The 26,029-nt window shown below is 46.0% G+C and overlaps 3 protein-coding genes across 3 annotated transcripts in view; 1 reads left to right on the top strand and 2 right to left on the bottom strand.

The window, feature by feature from the left end:
- The window catches only part of LOC140189165 (uncharacterized), a 315,492-nt gene that overhangs the window by 272,576 nt on the left and 16,887 nt on the right, over window positions 1-26,029 (bottom strand). The gene's annotated exons all lie outside the window — the stretch shown is intronic.
- Window positions 22,650-23,060, top strand: LOC140189111 (histone H3). Its single transcript, XM_072245817.1, has one exon. The coding sequence runs from the start codon at window positions 22,650-22,652 to the stop codon at window positions 23,058-23,060; it is 411 nt and encodes a 136-aa protein (XP_072101918.1).
- On the bottom strand, window positions 24,051-24,691 carry LOC140189102 (histone H1-like). Its single transcript, XM_072245801.1, has one exon. It carries the CDS (start codon window positions 24,669-24,671, stop codon window positions 24,051-24,053), a length of 621 nt encoding a protein of 206 aa, XP_072101902.1. The 5' UTR covers window positions 24,672-24,691.

Raw genomic sequence — 26,029 nt, forward strand, 5'->3', positions numbered from 1 at the left:
AAAGAAAGAAAGAAACAGTTTGAATCACTTGATTTCATCTGGAATTATTGTAAACCACTCAGAATTTTACTTACCTCTTTTCACCTCAGACAAGTAACAGTCTGCATTTTATTTAACCTGGCCTAATTTACTCATCATTTACAATAACATTCATTACGATCGAGTAAATCCGTGAACTTCTGAAATATTTTGCTTGTCTACTTTATAAATTCATTCACGTGCGCATCTGCTTTTTGTGCAATACTGTCTATCATATGTCACTATGGAGTGTGAAGGAAACACTTCAATATAACACACCATTTTAGTTCAGAGTGCATAAAAGTCTCCATATTGCTCATTCTGCCATCGTGCTAGTGAGAGGTTTACACCTGCCTCGGCGAGTACTCAGGAGACACGACTGGGGTGGGCTTTGTTGTAACCGTACCTGTGGGAGGCTGAGGTACAGCAGGTTCCTACTACTTCCTACTCAGACATTGGTACCAGTTGTGTCTTGCTGCACACTGAGGTAGACTCGATTACATTTTCCTGTTCTTTCTGAGTCTTTTTTCTCTAACTTTATTTCATCTTCTTTGCTCTTACTGTGAGAAGCAACCAATTATTTTTGCATTTCGCTCCAGGTGAACACCACAGGGCAGCTGAAAGTTTCCTCACACCTTTCTCCTTATATCTGTACTTCTGCAAGCGCTCCCTTCTTCCATTCCACCCACTGCTCAACACACTTCATTCTGTCTGCTCCATACTGTGTGAACACACAGGCCACCGGAGTTCTCTTAGATGTCCAGGACAGTGACTCTTGGGTGACCATTCAGACACACAATCAGGGCACTCACTCATACTTCAGAATTCCCTTTCTTTCGTGCATCATGGGGTCAAATCCACCCCAAGGCATATGCATCATTACCAATGGGATTCCATCCGGAGGTGGCAAATCCTACAAAGGGTAGTGGATTCGGCCCGGTATAGCACGGGTAAAACACTCACAACCACTGAGCACATCTACATGAAACATTGCCGTAGGAAAGCAGCGTCCATCGTCAAAGAACCTCACCACCCAGGCAATGATCTTTCCTCACTGCTGCCATCAGGTAGAAGGTACAGGTACCTCAGGACTCGCACCACCAGGTTCAAGAACAGTTACTACCCCTCAACCATCAGGGTCTTGAACAAAAGGGGATAGCAACACTTATTTAAGAGCTCTGTTGTATTGTTATTTCATACTCGTTATTTATTGTAATTTATCTTTCTTCATTTGCACAGTTTGCTTACAGTTTATCGTTCCTCATATTTACAATTCACGGTTACTGTTCTATAGATTTTGTTAAGAATGCCCACAGAAAAGGACTCTCAGGGTTGTAGAAACATAGAAAACCTACAGCACAATGCCGGCCCTTCGGCCCACAAAGTTGTGCCGAACATGTCCTTTCCTTAGAACTACCTTGGCTTACCCATCGTCCTCTATTTTTCCAAGCTCCATATATCCATCCAGGAGTCTCTTTAAAAACCCTGTCGTTTCCGCCTGCACCACGGCCGCCGGCAGCCCATTCCACGCACTCACCACTCTCTGCGTAAAAAACTTACCCCTGACATCTCCCCTGTACCTACCTCCAAGTAGGTTGTACAGTATCTGGTTTCACGTATGTACTGTCAGAATAAATTGTACTTTGAACTATATGGTGACATATAAATACTATAATAACAACTTGACTTGGGTTTAACTTTTGACTTTGGCAATATTTTTCCGTGACGCTCTTTTTTCACGGAATGTTCAGTGATCCAGTTACAACGTGTTTTGCCGAAAATTACAAAAGTTTATCCACACAAAAATATACAATATACAAACATTAAATATTTCTAAGACCGTGAAGAGTCAAATTAAAATATGAATATTACTGTCTATAACACACCCAATTTCCGTGGGGGTGGGGACACCGATCCCGGAAATCTCCCACTGTCCCCATTCTATTTACAATGTTCGCAAATTCCCCAGCTGATCCAGTGATTGACAGCTCCCGCTGCCCCTCCGGCACGTGACACAATATGAATACGACAATGGCGAGCTGACGTCACAGAGGGCCCTCCTTCACCGACATCGTTTCCTGGGAAACGGCCCGGTCCGGGACTGGGCGGTAAATCCGGGATGGACGGGACGGCTCTGCAGAGAAGTGGAGTCGGTCTCTACTTGTTGGGGTTTCGGCTCCGCTGTGGGATCCGCCTCTCCTCTTCCTGCCCGCGGAACAGTGAGTGTCTGTCAGCGCTTCACTGCACCGGCTCTCTGCCTCAGGTACAATATTTAAAACAGATTTGCACAGTCACATGGATGGGAAAGGTTGAGAGGGATACGGGCCTAATGCAGGCAGATGGGACGAGTTCAGGTCGACAACTTGGTCGGCGTGGATGAGTTGTACGGAAAGGACTGTTTCAGTTCTGTATAAACCAGTGACTCTATTTTGGGAGGTTAAACCAGGGCAGGATGTACACAGTGAACGACAGGTTCCGGGGAAGTTTTCATGAACAGAGACTTTATGGGTTTCTGCCCCCCACACCTCCGGCGGCTCATTCGGGATACCAATTATTCTCTGTGTGAAGTATTTACACTTCAGATCCCCTTTTCACTGTGACCTTAAAACTATTCCCTTTAGTTTTAAAAAGCCAGTCAGGATGCTGTCAATCGTGCCCCTATAGAAAGTTTTTACGATTTGGGGGCCCACACCAAATTTCTTCAACCGTCTGAGGTGAAAGATGCGCTGTTGTGCCTTTTCCCCACACAGCCGGTAAGCACAGACCACGTGAGATCCTCGGTGATGTTTATGCCGAGGAGCTTAAAGCTGTTCACCCTCTCAACCCCAGATCCATTGATGTCAATAAATGTCTCCATTCATCCTGTAGTTCACAACCAGCTGCTTTGTTTTTGCGATATTGTCGGAGAGGTTGTTTTCTTGACACCACTGTGTCAGGGTGATGATTTCTTCAATGTAGGTTGCCTCATAATTATTTGAAATTAGGCCAATCAGTGGAGTGTCGTCAGCAAATGTAATCAGCAGATTGGAGCTGTGGGTGGCGACACAGTCATGGGAATAGAGAGAGTAAAGAAGGGAGCTCAGTACACAGCCCTGAGGGGCACCTGTGTTGTGGGTTAGAGGGACAGCGGCGAGGGAGCCCACTCTTACCACCTGCCAGCAATCTGACAGGAAGTCCAGGATCCAGCTACAGAAGGCAGGATGAAGGCTGAGGTCTCTAAGCTTCTTGTTGAGGCTGGAGGGAATTATGGTGTTGAATGCTCAAGTGTAGTCCAAGAACAACATTCTGACATAAGCATCCCTCTTCTCCACGGGCAATGTGCAGAGCTGTGACTATTGCATCAGCTGTTGATCGGTTGTGTCAGTAGGTGAATTGGGGGTCCCGTGTTCGTGTCAGCACATTGCAGATGTAGTCCTTGCCCACCGTCTCAAAGCATTTATTTATTATTGAAGTGAGTGCGACAGGAGATTGTGGGATTGAGTTCAAGAGCTGTGAGGTAAAGCCCTTGGTCAGACCCCACTTGGAGTTCTGTGTTCAGTTCTGGTCACCTCACTACAGGAAGGATGTGAAGAGGAGTGCAGAGGAGATTTACAAGGATGTTGCCTGGATTGGAGAGCATGCCTTGTGAGAATAGGTTGAGTGAACTTGGCCTTTTCTCCATGGAACAATGGAGGATGAGAAGTGACCTGATAGAGGTGTACAAGATGATGAGAGACATTAATCTTGTTGATAGTCAGAGGTCCTTTCCCAGGGCTGAAATGGCTAACACGATGGGGCATAGATTTAAGGTGCCTGGAAATAGGTACTGAGGGGTTGTTAGGGGTAAGTTTTTCACACAGAGTGGTGGATGTGTGGAATGCACTGCTGGCGATGGTGGTGGAAGCAGATAAAATAGCGTTTTTTAAGAGCCTCTTACACAGGTACATGGAGCTTAGAAAAATAGAGGGTTCTGCACTAGGGAAATCCTAGGCAGTTTCAAGAGTAGGTGACATGGTCAGCACAACATTGTGCTGTAGATTTCTATGTGTTCTATGAATAAGTAAATTACAGTCAATAATTTATATGTATATTAAATAGTAAAAATAGTGCAGAAACTGATATAAAATATATGTGTTTTAAAAAGCGAGGTAGTGTCCAAATCTTCAGTGTCTGTTTAGGAATTGGATGGCAGAGGGGTAGAAACTGATCCTGAATCACTGAGTGTGTGCCATCATTTCCAAAATATCCCCACCACTAATGTAAGAGTCACCAGGGTATAGTTTCCTGTCTTGTCCCTATTGCAGTTCCTAAAAAGGGAAAGAATATTTGTCATTTTCCACTCTTCTGCATCCTGGCCTGTAATTAAAAAAGCATCAGTTTTGAATTTTGTTAAATTTTTCACCATATTTAATCCCTCAACCATCAGGTTTTTGAACCAAAGTTCAAAGTACATTTATTATCAATGTATGTTTATATTCTACAAACTTGAGGTTCGTTCCAAACAGGCTGCCATAAAACAAAGAAAGCCAAAAGAACCCACTGATAAAATAAGACTGTCAAACACCCAATGTGCAGAAAGGAAAATAAATCATGCAAACAATAAACACAAGCAAATACTGTAGCATTTTGAACTGAAATCCTCAGAGAGTCCGTCCACAGATGCTTAGTTCAGCACAGAAAGGAGCAATGAGCTGAACCGGCTCATCCCTGGCCTCGGGCCCAACACACTGACCATTTCAATCTGGCCTGGCACCGAAATCATCATCCAAACACTGGGTTCAGTTGCTTCGATACGATCTGGGACCTGGTCCCCGCTGCCTCCATTTGGCCTGTACCTGACTTTTCCATTTGGGCCCGGCGTTTAAATCAAACGAACTTCGTGTCTTCCTCGCTCTCAGTGACGGGTCCGCTGCCTCACCTCTGTTCTGCCACATCAAATTGCCTCCAAGTCCAAAGGGAAGTTACAGGCTATTCATTTACTAGAAAAAGAGATTCACCAGTGTCACCTTAAACCAGAACCAGTGGAGATAACTCGGTTTAACTTCACTTAACTCATCACAAACTGTTTCCCACAATTACGAGGTTAATTCCCGAGATGGCAGGGCTATCATATGTTGAAAGATTGGAGCGACTGCGCTTGTATACACTGGAATTTAGAAGGATGAGAGGGGATCTGATTGAAATGTATAAGATTATTAAGGGATTGCACACACTAGAGGCAGGAAACATGTCCCCGATGTTGGGGGAGTCCAGAACCAGAGGCCACAGTATAAGAATAAGGGGTAGGCCATTTACAACGGAGTTCAGGAAAAACTTTTTCACCCAGAGAGTTGTGGATCTGTGGAATTCTCTGCCTCAGAAGGCAGTGGAGGCCAATTCTCTGGATGCTTTCAGGAAAGGGTTAGATAGAGCTGTTAAAGATAGTGGAGTCAAGGGATATGGGGAGAAGGCAGGAATGGGGTACTGATGGTGGATGACCAGCCATGATCACAGTGAATGGCAGTGCTGGCTCGAAGGGCCGAATGGCCTACTCCTGCACCTATTGTCTGTTTCTGTTGACTCACTTCCACAACCTCTGCATCTTATGTTCTCTATTTATTTCTCATTTCTCTATGATTATTATTATTTTATCTCTTGTATTTGCACACATTGTTGTCATTTACACATTGGTTGTTTGGTTACTGGGTTGGGTGCGGTCTTTCATTTATTATGTTGTGATTCTTGGATTTACTGAGTAAGACCATAAGACATAGCAGCAGAATTAGGCCATTTGGCCTATCGAGTCTGCCCCACCATTCAATCATGGCTGACCCTTGTTTCTCCTCCTCAACCTCACTCCTCGGCCTTTTTCCTGAAGCCTTTGATGCCCCATCCAATCAAGAAACTATCAAACTCTGCCTTAAATACACCCAATGACCTGGCCCCCACAGCTGCCTCTGGTAATAAATTCCACAAATTCACCACACTCTGGCTAAAGAAATTTCTCTGCATCTCTGTTTTAAATGGGCGCCCCTCTACCCTGAGGCTGTGCCCACTTGTCTAAGACTCCCTCGCCATGGGAAATGGGAAACATCTTTTCCACATCTTCTCTGTCTAGTCCATTCAACATTTGAAAGGTTTCAATGAGATCCCCCCTCATCCTTCTAAATTCCAGTGAGTACAGACCCAGAGCTATCAAACATTTCTCAGAGGCTAACACTCTCAATCCTGGAATCATCCTTATGCACCTCCTCTGAACCCTCTCCAGTGCCACCACATCTTTTCTGAGATGAGGAGCCCAAAACTGTTCACTGTCATCAAGGTGAGGTCTCACCAGTGCCTTATAAAGCCTCAGCATCACATCCCTGCTCTTATATTTGAGACCCCTTGAAAGGAATGTTAATTATAGTATTTGCCTTCCTCACCACCAGCTCTATCTACAAGTTAACCTTTAGGTTGTTCTGCACGAGGACTGCCAATTCCCTTTGCACCTCAGATTTTTGGATTTTCTGCCCATTTAGAAAGTCTGCACATTTATTTCTACTACCAAAGAGCATGACCATGCATTTTCTGACATTGTATTTCATTCGCTACTCTCCTGCCCATCTCCTGATCTGTTTAAGTCCTTCTGCAGCCGACCCATTTCCTCAACACTACCTGCCCCTCCACCAGTCTTCATATCATCTGCAAACTTGACAACAAAGCCATCTATTTCATCATCTATATCATTGATATCCAGCATAAAAAGAAGCGGTTGAACACTGACTCCTGCAGAACACCACTAATTACTGGCAAGCAACCAGAAAAGGATCCTTTTATTACCACTCACTGCCTTCTACCAGTCAGTCAATGCTTGTAACTTTCCTGTAATACTATGGGTTCTTAACGTGGTAAGCAGGCTCATATGTGGCACCTTGTCAAAGGCCTTCTGAAAGTCCAAATATACAACATGGCAGCATCCCCTTTATCTATCCTACATGTAATCTTCTCAAAGAATTCCAACAGGTTCATCGGGCAAGATTTTCCCTTAAGGAAACCATACAGTATTTGTCCTATCTTGTTCTGTGTTTCCAAGTACTCGAGAACTTCATCCTTAACAATTGACTCCAACAACTTCCCAACCACTGAGTTCAGGCTAACTGGTCTATAATTTCATTTCTGTTGCTTTCCTGGAGTCTTAAAGAGTGGGGTGACATTTGCAGTTTTCCAGTTATCTGGCACCATGCTAGAATCCAATGATTTTGAAAGATAATTACTAATGCCCTCACAATCTCTATTGCTATCTCTTTCAGAACCGTAGGGTGCAGTACATCTGGTCCGAGTGACATGTACCTTCAGGTCCTTCAGCTTTTTGAGCACCTTCTCACTTGCAATTGTAACTGCACTGATTTCTCTTCCCTCACACCTTTACACCCTTTAAGGTGGGGGGTAATATGGGATGGAGAGTTTAAGGGGCAGCACAACATTGTGGGCTGAAGGGCCTGTATTCCGCTGTACTATTCTATATTCAATATCTGGCACACTGCTAGTGTCTTCTGCAAAGACTGATGCAAAATACCCATTTAGTTCATTAGCCATCTCCTTGACCCCCTTTATTATTTCTCCACCCTCGTATTCCAGCGGTCCTATATCCACTCTCATCTCTCTGTTATTTTTAACACACTTGAAAAAACTATTACTACGCACTTTGATATTGTTTGCTATTTGTTTTCACATTTCATCTTTTCCTTCCTGTTATTCATTCTGTAGGTTTTTAAAAGCTTCCCAATCCCCTGTCTTACCACTAATGTTTGCATTGTTGGATGCACTTTCTTTTGCTTTTACATTAGCTGTGACTTCCCTCATCAGCCCCATTTTGCCATTTGAGTGTTTCTTCATTTTTTGGAAAACATCTATCCTGCATCTTCCTCATTTTTCCCACAAACTCACACCATTGCTTCTCTGCTTGATCCCTGCCAGCATCTGCTTCCAATTTACTTTGGCCAACTCCTTTCTCATACCACTGTAATATTCTTTACTTCACTGAAATACTGATATGTCAGACTTTACTTTCTTTCTATCAAATTTCAAGCTGAACACAATCATATTGTCATCACTGTTTCCTAAGGATTCTTTTACCTTAAGCTCCCTAATCATCTCAGGTTCATTATATAACACCCAATCTAATGTAGCTGATCCCTGTTCTAAAAAGCCATCTTGTAGGTATTCAACAAACTCACTCCCTTGAGATCTATTTCCAACCTGATTTTCCCAATCTATCTGCATGTTGAAATCTCCCATGACTATCATAACATTGCTCTTTGGCACGTCTTTGCTATTTCCTGTTGTAATCTGTGGTCCATATCCAGGCTGCTGTTTGGAGGCCTGTATATAACTGCCATCAGGGTCCTTTTACCCTTGCAGTTTCTTAACTCAATGCAGAATGATTCAGCATCTTCTGATCCTATATCACATCTTTCTACTGAATTGATGCCACCCCCTCTGCCTACCTTCCCATCTCTCTGATACAACATGTAACCTTGGACATTTAGCTCCCAACTGCAAGCATCCTTCTGCCACGACTCAGCGATGGCCATGACAGCATGTCTGACAATCTGTAATAGGGCAATAAGATCATCCACCTTATTTCTTATACTCTGTGGGTAGAGATATAACACCCTGAGTACAGTATCGCTACCCTTTGATTCTGCATCCCTCATGCACTGATACCCACCCTGCTGGCTGCGGTGATGTCCTATCATCTGCCTGCCCTTCCTGACAGTCTAATTGCATGCTATCTTTGCTTTTTTACCCTCCATCCTATCCTGAGTGCCTTCACTCTGGTTCCTACAACCCCACCCTTGCCACATTAGTTTAGCCCTCCCCTACCGCTCTAACAAACCAGCAGTATACCCAGAAGAAAACTAATCTCAGGGTTGTATATGGTGACAGAAATATATTTTGATAATACATTTACTTTCAGCTTTGAACTTTGTAGCAGAGAGCCGGGTGTTGTACTGGTCTGTGTCCTCACTGGCCGGTGCTGTGCTCTGGCAGCTCAGTGTGCCTGGTATACAGTGTCAGTGTTTTTACTGAAGTGTGTCCTTATTACACAATTGACCTTGTCCAGCCTGGAGCTGAGAAGATTCACTGGCGACCAGAATGATTTGTTTTGGTCACCCTGCTGTATGACAGACACCATTAAGCTGGAAAGAGTGCAGAGGAGATTTGTGGAAAGGATTTTAGACAATTTTCCCTGGAATGTTGGAGAATGAGTTCTGATATTGCAGAGGCGTATAAATTCATGAGGAATCTGGGTTGGATCAAAGAGAACAGTCTTTTTGCCAGTGTTGGGGAATCAAGAACTGGAGGGCATTGGTTTAAGATGGGATGTAATAGGGACCTGAAGGGCAACTTTTCCACACACAGGCTGATCAGTAAATGGAATGAGCTGCTATGGGGAGTGGTTGAGTCAGCTACATTAAAAAGGCACTTAGGCGGGTAGATGGAAAGGAAAGGTTTTGAAGGATATGGGTCAAATGGAAGGAAATGAGACAAGGGGGAGGACAACCTTGTTCATAATGTGGTGGTGAGGGGGTTACAGATCACAAGCTCAGATGGGAACTTTGGTCAGCATGGACTATTTGAGCTGAAGGGCTCGTTTCTGTGCTGTGTGAATTTGACTCTAAACCCTGGTGACTTGTTTCAATGACATTAAACTTTTCTAAATGACATTATTTCTTTATAGATTATAGACTCCAGTACCTGAAGTGAAGTTAACTGGACTACAGTTACCTGCTTTTCATCTTTCATCCATCTTCAACAATGGTTTTCAACTCCACTGGGACCTTTCTGTAACAGTGAGTTTTGACAGACTTCAATGTCTCTACTTTCTCTCCAGACTTCCTGTGAAAGCCTCCAGTGCAGGTCTTTGGGACCAAGTAATGTTTGCGTTTAGTCCCATTAGTTTTTTCCCTCGTGATGGTGATTGTTACGCATTATGGCACAATATTGAAATGTCACCATCTGTGGGATGTTTGCTGCGCCAGCACTGTGAACACTAATGCAAATTACTGGAGTTAACTTCTCTGCTTTTTCCTTGTTAGTTTTAGTTTTTGTCTCATCACTGGTTCCTGGAAAAGTCCTGATCTTCTTGTCTGCCTCCTTTGACCACAGAATGTTCTTTGCTGTCTGTGATCCCTCTATCTAATTGGGATCAACGTCTGCTGAGTGTTACGAACACTCTCTCCTGAAACATCTGCCACTGCTCATTACTGACCTGTCCCTGAGCCTATTTACCCCATCTGCCCCAGAGAACTCCACTGTCACGTCTCTGTAATTGTCTTTATTTAGGTTGAGGACACTGGTTCTGACCTGGTGTTCACCCTCAATCTGTGGTCTGGAGATCTCCCACATTGTGATCACTTCTTCAGGGATCCTTCACCACAAGATCTCTCTGTAATCCCACCTCATTGCACAGATTACATCTGAAATGGCCCGTTCATGGGTAAGATACTGCTGTAGGAAACTGTCTCTGACCATTCCACAAATTCCTCTTCCACTGTACCAGTTAGATTAGCTTAATCAATACACAGACTGAAGCAAACACACAGAAAATGCTGGAGGAACTCAGCAAACAGTTGACATTTCGGGCTGAGAACGTTCATCGGGATTAGAAAGAAAGGGACAAAAGCCAGAATAAGGTGGTGGGGGAGGGGGAGGAGGACAAGTGAGGGGTGGGGAACGTGTGGTTTGTGGAGGGATGATGATGTGAGGAGCTGGGTGACAGGCAGAAAAGGCAAAGAGATGGAGGGAAAGAAATCTAATAGGAGAGAATGATGGACCATGGGATGACACGGAGGAGGTGGAGAACCACAGAGAGTTGATGGGCAGGTCATGAGGGTGCGTGAGGAGAGGTGGCAAAAGTCAGAAGAAAAGTAGTAGTTCACTGGGGGGGGGTGGCAACAGAGGGTAATGATTTCTTGAATTTGGAGAAATCAGTGTTCATGCCTTCGAGGTCGGAGGCTGCACAGTCAGAATATGAGGATTTGCTCATCCAACCTGTACTCGGCCTCACTGTAGCAGGAGAGGAGGCCGTGTACAGACATGTTAGTGATGGCCCTCTGCAGGTCAGGGTCGATCATGGATATTGCACCCTAGTGTCAAAGTCAATATGTAAGTCAGGGAAGTGTGATATGTAAAGCAAGCAGTTGCCCATGCAGGGGCCCCTGCTCTCCACACAGCTGATGAATGCAAAGCAACGGCAGAGACCGATACAGTCAGGCACCAGCGGTGTTGCAGGATTGCCAGTCTGCATTGAACACAGGACCAACAGGGAATCCAGCTCCGGATTGTTCCTCAGGGTTTACTCCCGAAGTCTTCCCATGAATGGGTCTAGCCACAGCCCAGTGGAGGTTTGAGATCAGAATTTTTCTTCCACTGGATCTGCCAAGTATGGCTGAGGAGCCTCATCTGCCCATAGCAGTTGGTTATATGATGCCAGTAAACCCATTTGCATCTTCCCCTGTCATTAGAAACAGTTTGTCGGATGTCGTAGCTAAGCCATATGTAAAAGCCAGGAGCTGGACTTGGTTGACAGAGACAATCTGAGGCACACACCATTGGCAGCATTTAATTGGAAGTGGGAGCTTGTCCCATTATTACCCCACCACCGGTTAAAACAGCTGTAAGGGACCGATATGTCGGTATGTGAATGGGAAACTCAATTGGAATGGGTTGTCACCAGCAGATCATGGTTGTTGCAGCTCACAGAGCAAAGATACTCGATGCAGCGCTACCCTAATCTGCTTCTGATTAAATCTCTCATGACAATCACAGTTCCATTCTCATCTCTCTTTGATATTTCCCCTCTTTGTGTTTTATCCCATCAGGAGGAACACCTGAGGATCTTGAGACCACTCCTCCCCATGTCTTCTTTCCCTCCCCCTTTCACCATCACTGTCGCTACATGTAAAGTGCCGATGAAAAGTATTCACGCCCCTTGGAAGTTTTCATCTTTTATTGTTTCACAACATTGAATCACTTTGGTTGAATTTGGCTTTTTTTTATACTGATCAACGGTTAAAAAAAACTCATTTGTGTCAAAGTGAAAACAGATCTCTAAATTAATTACAGATATAAAAACATGAAACAATTGCCTGTATAAGTATTCACCCCCTTTAATATGACACACCAAATCATCACTGGTGCAGCCACTTGGTTTTAGGAGTTACATAATCAGTTTAATGGAGATCACCATGTGTAGTCAAGGTGTTTCAATTGATTGTAGTAAAAATATGTCTGTTTCTGGAAGGTCCAACTACTGGTGAGTCAGTATCCTGGGAGAAACTACAGCATGAAGACAAATTAACACTCCAAGCAGCTCTGCAAAAATGTTTTGGAAAAACACATGTCAGGAGATGGATTCAAGTCACTAAATACCCTTGGAGTACAGTTATGTCACTCATCCAGAAATGGGAAGAATATGGCACAGCTGTAAATCTGCCAAGAGCGGGCCGTCCTCAAAAACTGAGTGACCGTGCAAGAAGGGGACCAGTGAGAGAGGCTCCAAGTGACCTGTGACAACTCTGGAGGAGTTACAAGCTGCAGTGGCTGAGATGGGAGAGACTGTGCATACAACAACTGTTGCCCAGGTGCTTCACCAGTTGCAGCTTTTTGGGAGAGGGGTGAAGAGAAAGCCACTGAAAAATGCTCTCATGAAGCCTTGCCTGGAATTTGCCAGAAGTGACAGACCCTGAAGTCAGCTGGAAGAAGTTTCTATGGTCTGACATAAACAAAATTGCCCTTTTTGACCATCAAACTGAACACTAAGTTTGGCGGAAGCCAGTGATGGCAAACACAAAACCAAAGCTACACAGGAACGCCTTAAAACAAAGTTAATGTCCTGCAGCGGCCAAGTCAGAGTCCAGACCTCAATCTAATTGTGGCTGGACTTGAAATGGACAGTTCACACACAAACTGCATGCACTCTGACAGATCTTCAGCAGTTTTGTGAAGAAGAAGGGGAAAAATTGCAGTGTCCAGGTGTGCAAAGCTGATAGAGACCTATCCACACAGAGTCTACTATGATTATTGCCAAAGGTGCATCAACTAATTACTGACTTGAAGGAGGTGAATACTTATCCGTCAATTATTTTGTGTTTTATATTTGTAATTAAATTAGATCCCTTTTTAAAGATCTTTTCATTTCGACACCACAGTGTCTTCTCTGATGATCAGTGTTTTAAATTAAATCCACTATGATTCAACGTGGTAAAACAATAAAACATGAAAACATCCAGTGAGACTAAATACTATAGGCACTGTATCCACCCCCTCACCAGCACATTATGAACAAATCCACTCTTCTCCTTTCTATTTTGCCGATTCCGTGTGGAACCTGGAACATGATGGAAGGTTGAGTTCCCAGTCCCAGTCCCTGTAACCATGTCCCTGCAATATCTGGTAGATCAAACATATTCGTGAAAACGCAATTTGGAATAGGTGGCAACCTGCCCCTTGGCCCACAATATACGTGATAATCATAATAATGTTGAGAATTTATAAAGTACTGGTGTGGTCTCACTTGGAGTATTGTGAGCAGTTTTGGGCCCTTTATCTTAGGAAGGATGGGCTGAAACTGGATGGGTTTCAAAGGACGTTCTCAAAATTGATTCCAGGATTAAACAGCTTGTCATATGAAGAGTGTTTAGTGGCTCTGGGCCTGTATTCACTAGAATATCAAATGGTGAAAGACCTTGATAAATTGCATGTACAGAGGATGGGAGTATCTAAGACCAGAGGACACAGGCTCAGAATAGAGGAGGATCCTTGTAGAATGTGGAGATGAGGAATTTCTTGAGCCACAGAGTGGTGAATCTGTGGAATTCATTGCCAAAGGCAGCTATTGATCCAAGACTTCATGTATATTTATATGTAGAGGTTGATAGATTCTTGATTGGTCAGGGCATGAAGGGACACATGGAGAAGGCAGGAGATTGGGGCCGAGAGGAAAATTGGATCAGCCACAATGCCTAAGCAGGCCATGCCTTTCCAAACGTGCATAAATCCTGTACCTCAATATCCTCCCCAGTAGCTTCTCTACCACTGAAATGAGGCTGCCCTGCCAATAGAAACATAGAAAACCTACAGCACAATACAGGCCCTTCAGCCCACCAAGCTGTGCCGATCATGTCCTTACCTTAGATTACCTCAGCTTACCCATAGACCTCTATTTTTCTAAGCTCCATGGATCCATCCAGGAGTCTCTTAAAAGACCCTATTGTTTCCACCTCGACCACCGCCGCCAGGAGCCAAGTCATCGCACTCACCACTCTCTGCGTAAAAAAAAAAAAAAAAAATCTCTTCTGCACCTTCTTCCAGGCACCTTAAAACTATGCCCTCTCATGCTAGCCATTTCAGCCTTGGGGAAAAGCCTCTGATTATCCACACGATCAACGACTGTCATTATCTTGTACACACCTATCAGGTCACCTCTCATCCTCCGTCACTCCAAGGAGAAAAGGCCGAGTTCACTCATCCTATTCTCATAAGGCATGCTCCCCAATCCAGGCAACATCCTTGTAAATCTCCTCTGCACCCTTTCCATGGTTACCACTCCTTCCTGTAGTGAGGCGACCAGGATTGAGCACAGTACTCCAGGTGGGGTCTGACCAGGGACCTGCATATCTGCCACATTACCTCTCGGCTCTTAAGCTCAATCCCACGGTTGATGAAGGCCAATGCACCATATGCCTTCTTAACCAGAGTCCACCTGCGTAGCAGCTTTGAGTGTCTTATGGGCTTGGACCCCAAGATCCCTCTGATCCTCCACACTGCCAAGTGTCTTAACATTAATGCTATATTCTGACATCATATTTGACCTACCAAACTGAACCACCTCACACTTATATGGGTTGAACTCCATCTTCTACTTCTCAGCCCAGTTTTGCATCCTACCAATGTCCCGCTATAACTTCTGACAGTACTCCACACTATCCACAACACATCCAACCTTGGTTTTACCAGCAAATTTACTAACCCATTCCTCCACTTCCTCATCCAGGTCATTTATAAACATCATGAAGAGTAGGGGATCCGAGAACAGATCTCTGAGGCACACCAGTGGTCACAAACTGCCATGCAGAATATGACCCATCTACAACCACTCTTTGCCTTCTGTGGGCAAGCCTGTTTCTGGATCCACAAAGGAATGTCTCCTTAGATCCCATGCCTCCTTACTTTCTCAATAAGTCTTGCATGGGGTAGCTTATCACATGCCTTGCTGAAATCCATATACATTATATCTTGGGCTCTACCTTCATCAATGTGTTTAATGAAATCCTCAAAAAATTTAATCAGGCTCGTAAGGCACGACCTGCCTTTGACAAAGCCAAGCTGACTATTCCTGATCATATTATGCCTCTCCAAATGTTCATAAATCCTGCCTCTCAGGATGTTCTCCATCAACTTACCAACCACTGAAGTAAGACTCACTGGTCTGTAATTTCCTGGGCTATCTCTACTCCCTTTCTTGAATAAGGGAACAACCTCCGCAACCCTCCAATCCTCCGGAACATCTCCCGTTGTTATTGATGATGCAAAGATCCTCGCCATAGGCTCAGCAATCTCCTCCCTCACTTCCAGCAATAGCCAGGGTACATCCCGTCCAGTCCCAGTGACTTATCCAACTTGATGCTTTCCAAAAGCTCCAGTACATCCTTAATATCTATATGCTCAAGCTTTTCAGTCACCTGCAAGTCATCCCTACAATCGCCAAGATCCTTTTCCATAGTGAATACTGAAGCAAAGTATTCATTAAGTACCTCTGCTATCTCCTTCGGTTCCATACACACTGTTCCACTGTCACACTTGATTGGTCCCATTCTCTCACGTCTTATCCTCTTGCTCTTCACATACTTGTAGAATGCTTTAGGGTTTTCCGTAATCCTGTCTGCCAAGGCCTTCACATGGCATCTTTTGGCTCTCCTAATTTCATTCTTAAGCTTCTTCCTGCTAGCCTTTTAATCTTCTAGATTCATATCATTACCTCGTTTTTTGAACCTTTCATAAGCTCTTCTATCTTCTTGACTGGATTTACAACTGCCTTTGTACACCACGGTTCCTGTACCCTACCGTCCTTTCCCTGTCTCATTTGAATGTACCTATGCAGAACCCCACACAAATATCCCCTGAGGATTTGCTACATTTCTTCCATACATTTCCCTGGGAACATCTGTTTCCAACTTATGCTTCCAAGTTTGCCTGAATAGCCTCATATTTCTCCTTACTCCGATTAAACGTTTCCCTAACTTGTCTGTTCCTATCCCTCCCTTATACTATGGTAAAGGAGATAGAATTGTGATCACTATGTCCAAAATGCTCTCCCACTGAGAGACCTGACACCTGACCAGGTTCATTTCCCAATACCAGATCAAATACAAGTCTCTCCTCTTGTAGGGTTATCTACATATTGTGTCAAGAAACCTTCCTGAACACACCTAACAAACTCAACCCCATCTAAACTCCTCACTCTAGGGAGATGCCATTCAATATTTAGGCAAATTAAAATCTCCCACCACAACAACCCTGTTATTGTTGCATCTTTGCAGAATCTGTCTCCCTACCTGCTCCTCGATGTCACTGTTACTATTGGGTGGTCTATAAAAAGCACCCTGTAGATTTATTGATCCCTTCCTATTCCTAACTTCCACCCACAGAGACTCTGTAGACAGCCCTTCCCTGTCCTTTCTGAAACATCTAAAGCCTGGCACTTGAAGTAGCTATTCTTGCCCCTGCAACATCCAAGTCTCTGTAATGGCCACAACATCATAGCTCCAAGTGCTGATCCATGCTTTAAGCTCATCCGCATTTTTCATAATATTCCTTGCATTAAAATAGACACATCTCAAACCATCGGTCTAAGTGCGTCCCTTGTCTATCACCTGCCTATTCTCCTTTTCCAAGCTTTCTCTATCTGAGTGCCAACCTCCCTTTCCTCCGTCACTTCAGTTCAGTTCCTACCCCCTACAGTGCTAGTTTAAACTCTCTCCAACAGCCTTAGTAAACCTCCCCGCCAGGATATTGGTCCCCTTGGGATTCAAATGCAATTTGTCCTGTTTGTACAGGTCACACCTGCCCCAAAAGAGGTCCCAAAGATCCAGAAATCTGAATCCCTGCCCCCTGCTCCAATCCCTCAGCCAGGCATTTATCCTCCACCTCATTCTATTCCTGTACTCCTGAGATTACCTGTGAGGTCCTGCTGCTCAACTTCCTTCCGAACTCCCTGCAGTCTGTTTTCAGGACCTCCTCCCTTTTTCTACATATGTCATTGGTACCAATATGTCCCACAACTTCTGGCTGTTCTCCTACCTACTTCAGGGTATCGTGGATGTGATCAGAAACTTCCCACACCCTGGCACCTGGGAAGCAAACTACCATCCGTGTTTCTTACCTGTGTCGACAGAATCACTTGTCCAACCACCTAACTATAGGGTCCCCTATCACTGCTGCCATCCTCTTCCTTTCCCTGCCCTTCTGAGCCACAGGGTCAGGCTCTGTGCCAGAGGCGTGGCCACTGTTGTTTCCCCAGGAAGGTTGTTCACCCCCCCCCAACAGTACTCAAACAGGAGTACTTATTGTTATGTGTGACAGAAACTGGGGTACTCTCTAGCAACAGGAATTCTGCAGATGCTGGAAATTCAAGCAACAAACATAAAAGTTGCTAGTGAACGCAGCAGGCCAGGCAGCATCTCTAGGAAGAGGTGCAGTCGATGTTTCAGGCCAAGACCCTTCGTCAGGACTAACTGAAGGAAGAGTGAGTAAGGGATTTGAAAGTTGGAGGGGGAGGGGGAGATCCAAAATGATAGGAGAAGACAGGAGGGGGAGGGATGGAGCCAAGAGCTGGACAGGTGATAGGCAAAAGGGATACGAGAGGATCATGGGACAGGAGGTCCGGGAAGAAAGACAAGGAGGGTGTGGGGGGGGGGTACCTAGAGGATGGGCAAGGGGTATATTCAGAGTGACAGAGTGAGAAAAAGGGGAGAGAGAGAAAGAATGTGTGTATAAAAATAAGTAACAGATAGGGTACGAGGGGGAGGTGGGGCATTAGCGGAAGTTAGAGAAGTCGATGTTCATGCCATCAGGTTGGAGGCTACCCAGACGGAATATAAGGTGTTGTTCCTCTAACCTGAGTGTGGCTTCATCTTTAAAGTAGAGGAGGCCGTGGATAGACATGTCAGAATGGGAATGGGATGTGGAATTAAAACGTGTGGTCACTGGGAGATCCTGCTTTCTCTGGCGGACAGAGCGTAGGTGTTCAGCAAAGCATCTCCCAGTCTGTGTCGGGTCTCGCCAATATACAAAAGGCCACATCGGGAGCACCGGACGCAGTATATCACCCCAGCCGACTCACAGGTGAAGTGTTGCCTCACCTGGAAGGACTGCTTGGGGCCCTGAATGGTGGTAAGGAAGGAAGTGTAAGGGCATGTGTAGCACTTGTTCCGCTTACACGGATAAATGCCAGGAGGGAGATCAGTAGGGAGGGATGGGGGTGACGAATGGACAAGGGAGTCACGTAGGGAGCGATCCCTGTGGAATACAGGGTGGGGGGAGGGAAAGATGTGCTTAGTGTTGGGATCCCGTTGGAGGTGGTGGAAGTTACGGAGAATAATGTGTTGGACCCGGAGGCTGGTGGGGTGGTAGGTGAGCACCAGGGGAACCCTATTCCTAGTGGGGTGGTGGGAGGATGGAGTGAGAGCAGATGTACGTGAAATGGGGGAGATGTGTCAGTATTACAATTGAACAAAGAGAACTATGGTGCTGTGAGGGAGGAGCTGGCCAAAGTTCAGTGGAACAATATCCTAGCAGGGATGACAGTGGAAAAGCAATGGCAGTGTTTCTGGGAATAATGCGGAAGGTGCAGGATCAGTTCATTCTAAAGAGGAAGGAAGATCCTAAGGGGAGTAAGGGGAGGCCGTGGCTGACAAGGGAAGTAATGGACAGTATAAAAATAAAAGAGAAGTATAACATAGCAAAGATAAGTGGGAAGCTGGAGGATTGGGAAACTTTTAAAGAGCAACAGAAGGTAACTAAAAAGGCAATACGCGGAGAAAAAATGAGGTACGAAGATAAACTAGCCAAGAATATAAAGGAGGATAGTAAAAGCTTCTTTAGGTATGTGAAAAGGAAAAAAAAAAATAGTTAAGACCAAAATTGGGCCCTTGAAGACAGAAACGGGTGAATTTATTATTGGGAACAAGGAAATGGCAGACGAGTTGAACAGGTACTTTGGATCTGTCTTCACTGGAGAAGACACAAACAATCTCCCAGATATAATAGTGGCCAAAGGACCTAGGGTAATGGATGAAATGAAGGAAATTTATATCAGGCAGGAAATATTGTTGGATAGACTGTTGGGTCTGAAGGCTGATAAGTCCCCGGGACCTGATGGTCTGCATCCCAGGGTACTTAAGGAGGTGGCTTTAGAAATCGTGGATGCATTGGTAATCATTTTCCAATGTTCTATAGATTCAGGATCAGTTCCTGTGGATTGGAGGGTGGCTAATGTTGTCCCTATCTTCAAGAAGGGAAGAAGAGAGAAAACAGGGAATTATAGACCAGTTAGCCTGACGTCTGTGGTGGGAAAGATGCTGGAGTCAATTATAAAAGATGAAATTACGACACATCTGGATAGCAGTAACAGGATCGGTCCGAGTCAGCATGGACATACAAAGGGGAAATCGTGTGTGACTAATCTTCTGGAATTTTTTGAGGATGTATCTATGAAAATGGACAAGGGAGATCCAGTGGATGCAGTGTACCTGGACTTTCAGAAAGCCTTTCATAAAGTCCCACAAAGGAGATTAGTGGGCAAAATTAGGGCATGTGGCATTGGGGGCAGAGTACTGACATGGATTGAAAATTGGCTGGCTGACAGAAAACAAAGAGTGGCGATTAACGGGTCCCTTTCGGAATGACAGGCAGTGATGAGTGGGTTACCGCAGGGTTCAGTGATGGGACCGCAGCTGTTTACAATATATATTAATGATTTAGATGAGGGAATTATAAGTAACATTAGCAAATTTGCCGATGACACAAAGCTGGGTGGCAGTGTGAAATGTGAGGAGGATGTTATGAGAATGCAGGGTGACTTGGACAGGCTGGTTGAGTGGGCAGATGCATGGCAGATGCAGTTTAATGTGGATAAATGTGAGGTTATCCACTTTGGTGGTAAGAACAGGAAGGCAGATTATTATCTAAATGGAGTCAAGTTAGGAAAAGGGGAAGTACAACGAGATCGAGGTGTCCTTGTACATCAGTCACTGAAAGCAAGCATGCAAGTACAGCAGGCAGTGAAGAAAGCTCATGGCATGCTGGCCTTCATAACAAGGGGAATTGAGTATAAGTCCTTCTGCAATTGTACAGGGTCCTGGTGAGACCACACCTGGAATACTGTGTGCAGATTTGGTCTCCAAATTTGAGGAAGGACATTCTTGCTATTGAGGGAGTGCAGCGTAGGTTCACAAGGTTAATTCTCGGGATGGCGATGTTGAAAGATTGGAGCGACTGGGCTTGTATACTCTGGAATTTAGAACGCTGAAAGGGGATCTTATTGAAACATAAGATTAAGGGATTGGACACGCTGGAGGCAGGAAGCATGTTCCTGCTGATGGGTGAGTCCAGAACCAGAGGCCACAGTTTAAGAATAAGGGGTAGGCCATTTAGACCGGAGTTGAGTGGTGGATATATGGAATGCCTGCCCCAGAAGGCTGTGGAGGCCAAGTCTCTGGATGCTTTCAAGAAAGAGATGGATAGAGTTCTTAACAATAGCGGAATCAAAGGTTATGGGGGTAAGGCAGGAACTGGATACTGATTGTGGATGATCAGCCATGATCACAGTGAATGGCGGTGCTGGCTCGACGGGTCGAATGGCCTACTCCTGCACCTATTGTCTATTGTATGTTCCTGCTCGTTTAAACCCTTCCGTGCAGCTGGAGGGAATCTCCCCGTAAACATATTGTCTCCCCTCCACCTTGGACCCGTCTCCCCTTCATTTCGAGAGTCCAATGATCCTTGTACCTGAAGCCCCCACCCACCTCACACCAGTTCCTCAGCCACACCTTTACCTGGGCTTTCGAAGGCGCCAGAAGCGCGGTCTATATATCTGGTTATGTATCCTGTTCCTGTATGTGACCGGTCTTTCATTTCCCTGGGGACTCAGAGGAACAAGTGTTCTAATGAATCAATCCTCTCATCACTGGAAGTGACTGCACCCTCGCCCACCAACTGCTGTGTGTGAGGGCGCTCGCACTGGTCATGGAGCCGAGAGGGACAGACCGAGGTCCTCCGGGATTTGTAGAATGGAAAAGCACTTCCTATAATTTAAAGCAGGAGAATCAGCAAAAACCCAGAAACCGTTCAGTACGTATGTGGTGTGTGAGGGAGTTTTGTTTTTCGCTGGAGCGTTTTGTGTCGGATGAATCGTTGGAAATGGCGGGTGTGGTAAAGTGAAGGCGGAGCTGGACGATTGGAGGCCGCTCTCGGCTCTGTCCGTCACTCTGACTCTGTCTCCACCCCTCCCCGCCTCTGTCTCTCTGCGCGTTTCTCGGGCAGGTCGGGGCGCTGTGTATAAAAGGAGACAGCAACAGGCAGTTTGTCAGTGAGCAGCGACCTGAGTGAAGCAGTATCATGTCTGGCAGAGGGAAAGGAGGCAAAGGACTGGGCAAAGGCGGAGCCAAGCGGCACCGTAAAGTGCTCCGTGATAACATCCAGGGCATCACCAAACCGGCCATCCGCCGTCTGGCTCGCCGTGGCGGCGTCAAGCGGATCTCGGGTCTGATCTACGAGGAGACCCGCGGGGTGCTGAAGGTTTTCCTGGAGAATGTGATCCGGGATGCGGTCACCTACACTGAACACGCCAAGCGCAAGACGGTGACTGCCATGGATGTGGTGTACGCTCTGAAACGCCAGGGCCGCACTCTCTATGGCTTCGGCGGCTGAAAATCTCCCACTTCCTCCCGAGCACGAAACAACGGCTCTTTTAAGAGCCACCCACCGCCTCACGGACGGAGCCGTATCCACACACAAAATTTTGATTATTTTTTATCGATACATTCACCTGAGTTACATTTGCAACAGATTAATCGGTTCCGCTTGAAATCAACCTGCGAACCTGCCTTTCCAGTCCATGATTACAATAAAATCTCTGAATTCATTAAGGTCGATCTTAATCCTTTTATCCGTCTCGGACAGAAATAAGTTCACTCGTTTAGAGAAACGATTCCGTAATTATGCATTTAAATCTTAACTGAGGGATTTAGATATTAAATAAAAGTGAAATTGTATAATCCGTGATAGAATTAATTGCAAATAAAAATAATCAGGCAGTTGCTGGCTGCTCTGAAATTGGCGGGCGATTTGAACTGTAACCCGCGCTAATCACATTGCATTCTGATTGGATGACCTCCGACCGCCACTTAAGAGTTTCTCATTTGGCCCTTAATTGTTATTCGCCATCAGCCTGCATGAAATGAGTCAACCAATCGCAGAAACTAGATCCTTTAATAGACACCTGATGACGAGCCAATCAGAGGCGATGGGACGGTCCTTCTCAAACAGTATATAGTTACGTCCCTGAACCCGTTCCGTCTATATCGTTCCTGTATTTCAGCCTGTGTTCTCGGTTCTGAAGGAGAATGGCCCGCACCAAGCAGACAGCGCGTAAATCGACCGGAGGGAAAGCTCCTCGTAAACAGTTAGCAACCAAAGCGGCGCGGAAGAGCGCTCCAGCCACCGGCGGAGTGAAGAAGCCTCATCGCTACCGGCCTGGCACCGTGGCTCTGCGGGAGATCCGGCGCTACCAGAAATCCACCGAGCTGCTCATCCGCAAACTTCCCTTCCAGCGCCTGGTGCGGGAAATCGCTCAGGACTTCAAAACCGATCTGCGCTTCCAGAGCTCGGCCGTCATGGCCCTGCAGGAGGCTAGCGAGGCTTACCTGGTCGGGCTGTTTGAGGACACTAACCTGTGCGCCATCCACGCCAAGCGAGTCACCATCATGCCCAAGGACATCCAGTTGGCCCGCCGCATTCGCGGGGAGCGCGCCTAAACCCGGCCTCCACACCAAGCACAAGAAAAGGCTCTTTTAAGAGCCACTACCACAGCAAAGGAAAGGGCAGTCGCTTGCTGATCATTGTATTATCGTAGTGACGATCTGCCTTCCTGATGGGGTTATTTGGTTTTGCACTGATTGACCGCGATCATCAGCTGTTCTGTGCCGTCAGGTTGATTCAGCGAGGGAAAGGAGATGAACGTGCTCCCTCCCCGTCAGGGTCTCACCTGGCCCTTCATTTCTCCCACAAACCTGGCATGTACAGCTGCTGCGGCTGTTACCGTTTTGTTTGCTTTGGACATGCCCGGCTGTCCTTGCAGTGGGAGCATGTGGTCGCGCTGGGAACAGAGGGGGGTTTCCTGGAGCGGTGATCCCAGGCAATAGTGGTTATTGTTTTTTTTTTAATTTGCTTTCCCTCTCTTGTACATATTAGATGTTGGTGTTTTGTGTGAATAAACTTATGTAGTTTTGTGGCTGGTAACTGAATGAAGGTCAGTCGGCAATGTCACGGGGTAGTTTATCATATATCTTCCCCCTGCAGTCCATCCCCAGAGACAGATCCCTCTCTCAAGACGCCCCCTCCCCTCTCACATGGGTTTCAGCAGTTCCCAATCAACTCAGCAGAATCGGGCTTTGGGGTGTGAGGCGCGTAATCTCCGCTGGAGTCAGTGTCTCAGTCACTCTCTCCCGGCATGGGAGAAGGGACTGGGTTTACACCTACATCACATGTCTCTCAATCTCAATCTCTCTCTCACACACACACCCTGAGTGAAACTCAGTGTTTCACTTCAGATCTGGGACGTCACGGCGGCACCGAATGTCAGCGAAGTACCGGGAATATCGGGTTTTATGGGAGAAGTTCCCCCGGAAAACTAAGTCGGACCCGCAGCGGGAATCACAATATTTATGATCAGCTCTTTTCTGAGATGTGGGTGGCTCTGAGAAGAGCCGTTGGGTTCAAACACACACAAATGGTGTATTCTCGATTTACTTTTTGACTGCTGTCTTCTTGGGCTTCGGCGCCGCTTTCTTGGCCGCTGATTTCTTCACTGAGACTTTCTTAGCCGCTGGTTTCTTCGCTGCCGCTTTCTTGGCCGCAGGTTTCTTGGCCGCTGGTTTCTTCGCTGCCGCTTTCTTGGCCGCAGGTTTCTTCGCTGCCGCTTTCTTGGCTGCTGGTTTCTTCGCTGCCGCTTGCTTAGCCGCTGGTTTCTTGGCGCCAGACTTCTTGCTGGAAGATTTCTTTACCGATGGCTTGTTCGCTTTCTTCACTGTTTTCACGGCACTTTTTCCTTGACCGGATTTAAAGGATCCCGAAAGACCCGCGCCCTTGGTCTGAACCAAGGAGCCGCTTTCCACTCTCTTCTTGATGCACATCCTGATCTGGGCGCGACGTTTCCCCACATCGACACCGCTGCTGGTCAGAGCCTTCATGATGGCCACAGCGGACATCCCCTTCCTATCGCGACAACCCGCCACAATCTTATCGATTTGTTCGCCCAGCTTGGGACCGGCTGGTTTGCTCCGGGCGGCCGCCTTCTTCTTGGGACTCTTCTTTGCGGCGGCGGGTGCGGCTGGAGGAGCCGTTTCGGCGGGTGCTGTCTCGGTCATGTCGGCAACTCTGGAAAATCCTTCTCACAATCAGACTGAATGAGAAATGAAGCGAAAGGCGGCGGCACAGAGCAATTTAAAGGCAGCGAGCGGACGGGGCGGAGACATCCTCCTGTCAGATCCCGGAGACTTCATTTTTCTGTGTTTCTCTCTCCTCAAAAACTCTCCAATTCCAATTAAAATCGGACATTCCGGAGACTCGGACTGGCCCCTGTCCGTCACTGAGGCCGCAAAGTTCGCTGGAAATAAAGTTTATTCAAGATTAAAGGCAGCTCTTTCTATTTTAACCCGTTTCATTATTGCGCTGCCCGCGATCTCTCTCCCGATCAGTGACCTGTTCTCTGCTTTTGGACTGTAATACTAAAAGTAACGAAAACTTTGCGGTTTATTCCAGCTTCAGGACTGAGTGGGAGAGTGAGGCGATTCCGTAACAGAGAATTTTTTTTCATTTTGTTTATCAGACGCTGGGAAATCCTACGATATGTTCGGACTCACAAACACAGCAACAGTAGTCTAAACCGCCCGCCCCTTTTACACACTCTCTCTGACATAATGCTCCCAGCAACACACACAGAAAATGCTGGTGAACGCAGCAGGCCAGGCAGCATCTATAGGAAGAGGTACAGTCGACGTTTCGGGCCGGGACCCTTCGTCAGGACTCTGGTGCTAAATGTGGCCTGACTTGCTGGGTTCCTCCAGCATTTTGGCCAGCAAAATTAAACGACAGTTTCCATGTCATATAACACTGATAAATCTGACTCTGATCCCAAGGAATAGAGGACAAAGGACATTGTCTGGCCAAATTCTCTGTGTAACTGAGAACCTCAGGTTCGGGAAACATCATTGGAAATCTTTTCTGCACTCTCCCCAGTTTAACCCCGTTTCCTATAACGGTGACGAGAGCTGTACACAAATCAGCAAGTGTGGCCTCCGGTCACTTACACAACTCTATCATAATGTCCGAACTGATATACTCAATCCCCTGACTAATGAAGACCAGCATGTTACGTTCTGCATCACCCTGTTTACCAGTGATATCTCTTTCCATGACCCGTGTGTGCACTTTACCCCTAAATCTCTCCAGCCCATTCCACTCCCTAATGACCGATCGTTCACAGTGTAAGTTGATTTAGGCCAGTTAGAAGAGTGGGCTGAAAGAACGCAGATGGAGTTTAATGTTCATAAATGTGAGGTGCTATATTTTGTTTGGACTAATCAAAATATGACATACATGGTAAATAGTAGAGCATTGAAGAATGCAGTAGAACAGAGGGATCGAGAAATAATGGTGCATAGTTCCGTGAAGGTGGAATCTCATGTTGATAGGGTGGTGAAGAAAGCTTTTGGTATGCTGGCCT

The sequence above is a fragment of the Mobula birostris genome, chromosome 28, assembly GCF_030028105.1.
Source record: "Mobula birostris isolate sMobBir1 chromosome 28, sMobBir1.hap1, whole genome shotgun sequence".
Classification (NCBI taxonomy): domain Eukaryota; kingdom Metazoa; phylum Chordata; class Chondrichthyes; order Myliobatiformes; family Myliobatidae; genus Mobula; species Mobula birostris.

What these genes read in the sequence shown, in the direction of transcription:
- LOC140189111 (XM_072245817.1), top strand. Translation starts at nt 22,650, where the DNA reads ATGGCCCGCACCAAGCAGACAGCGCGTAAATCGACCGGAGGGAAAGCT.
- LOC140189102 (XM_072245801.1), bottom strand. Translation starts at nt 24,671, where the DNA reads ATGACCGAGACAGCACCCGCCGAAACGGCTCCTCCAGCCGCACCCGCC.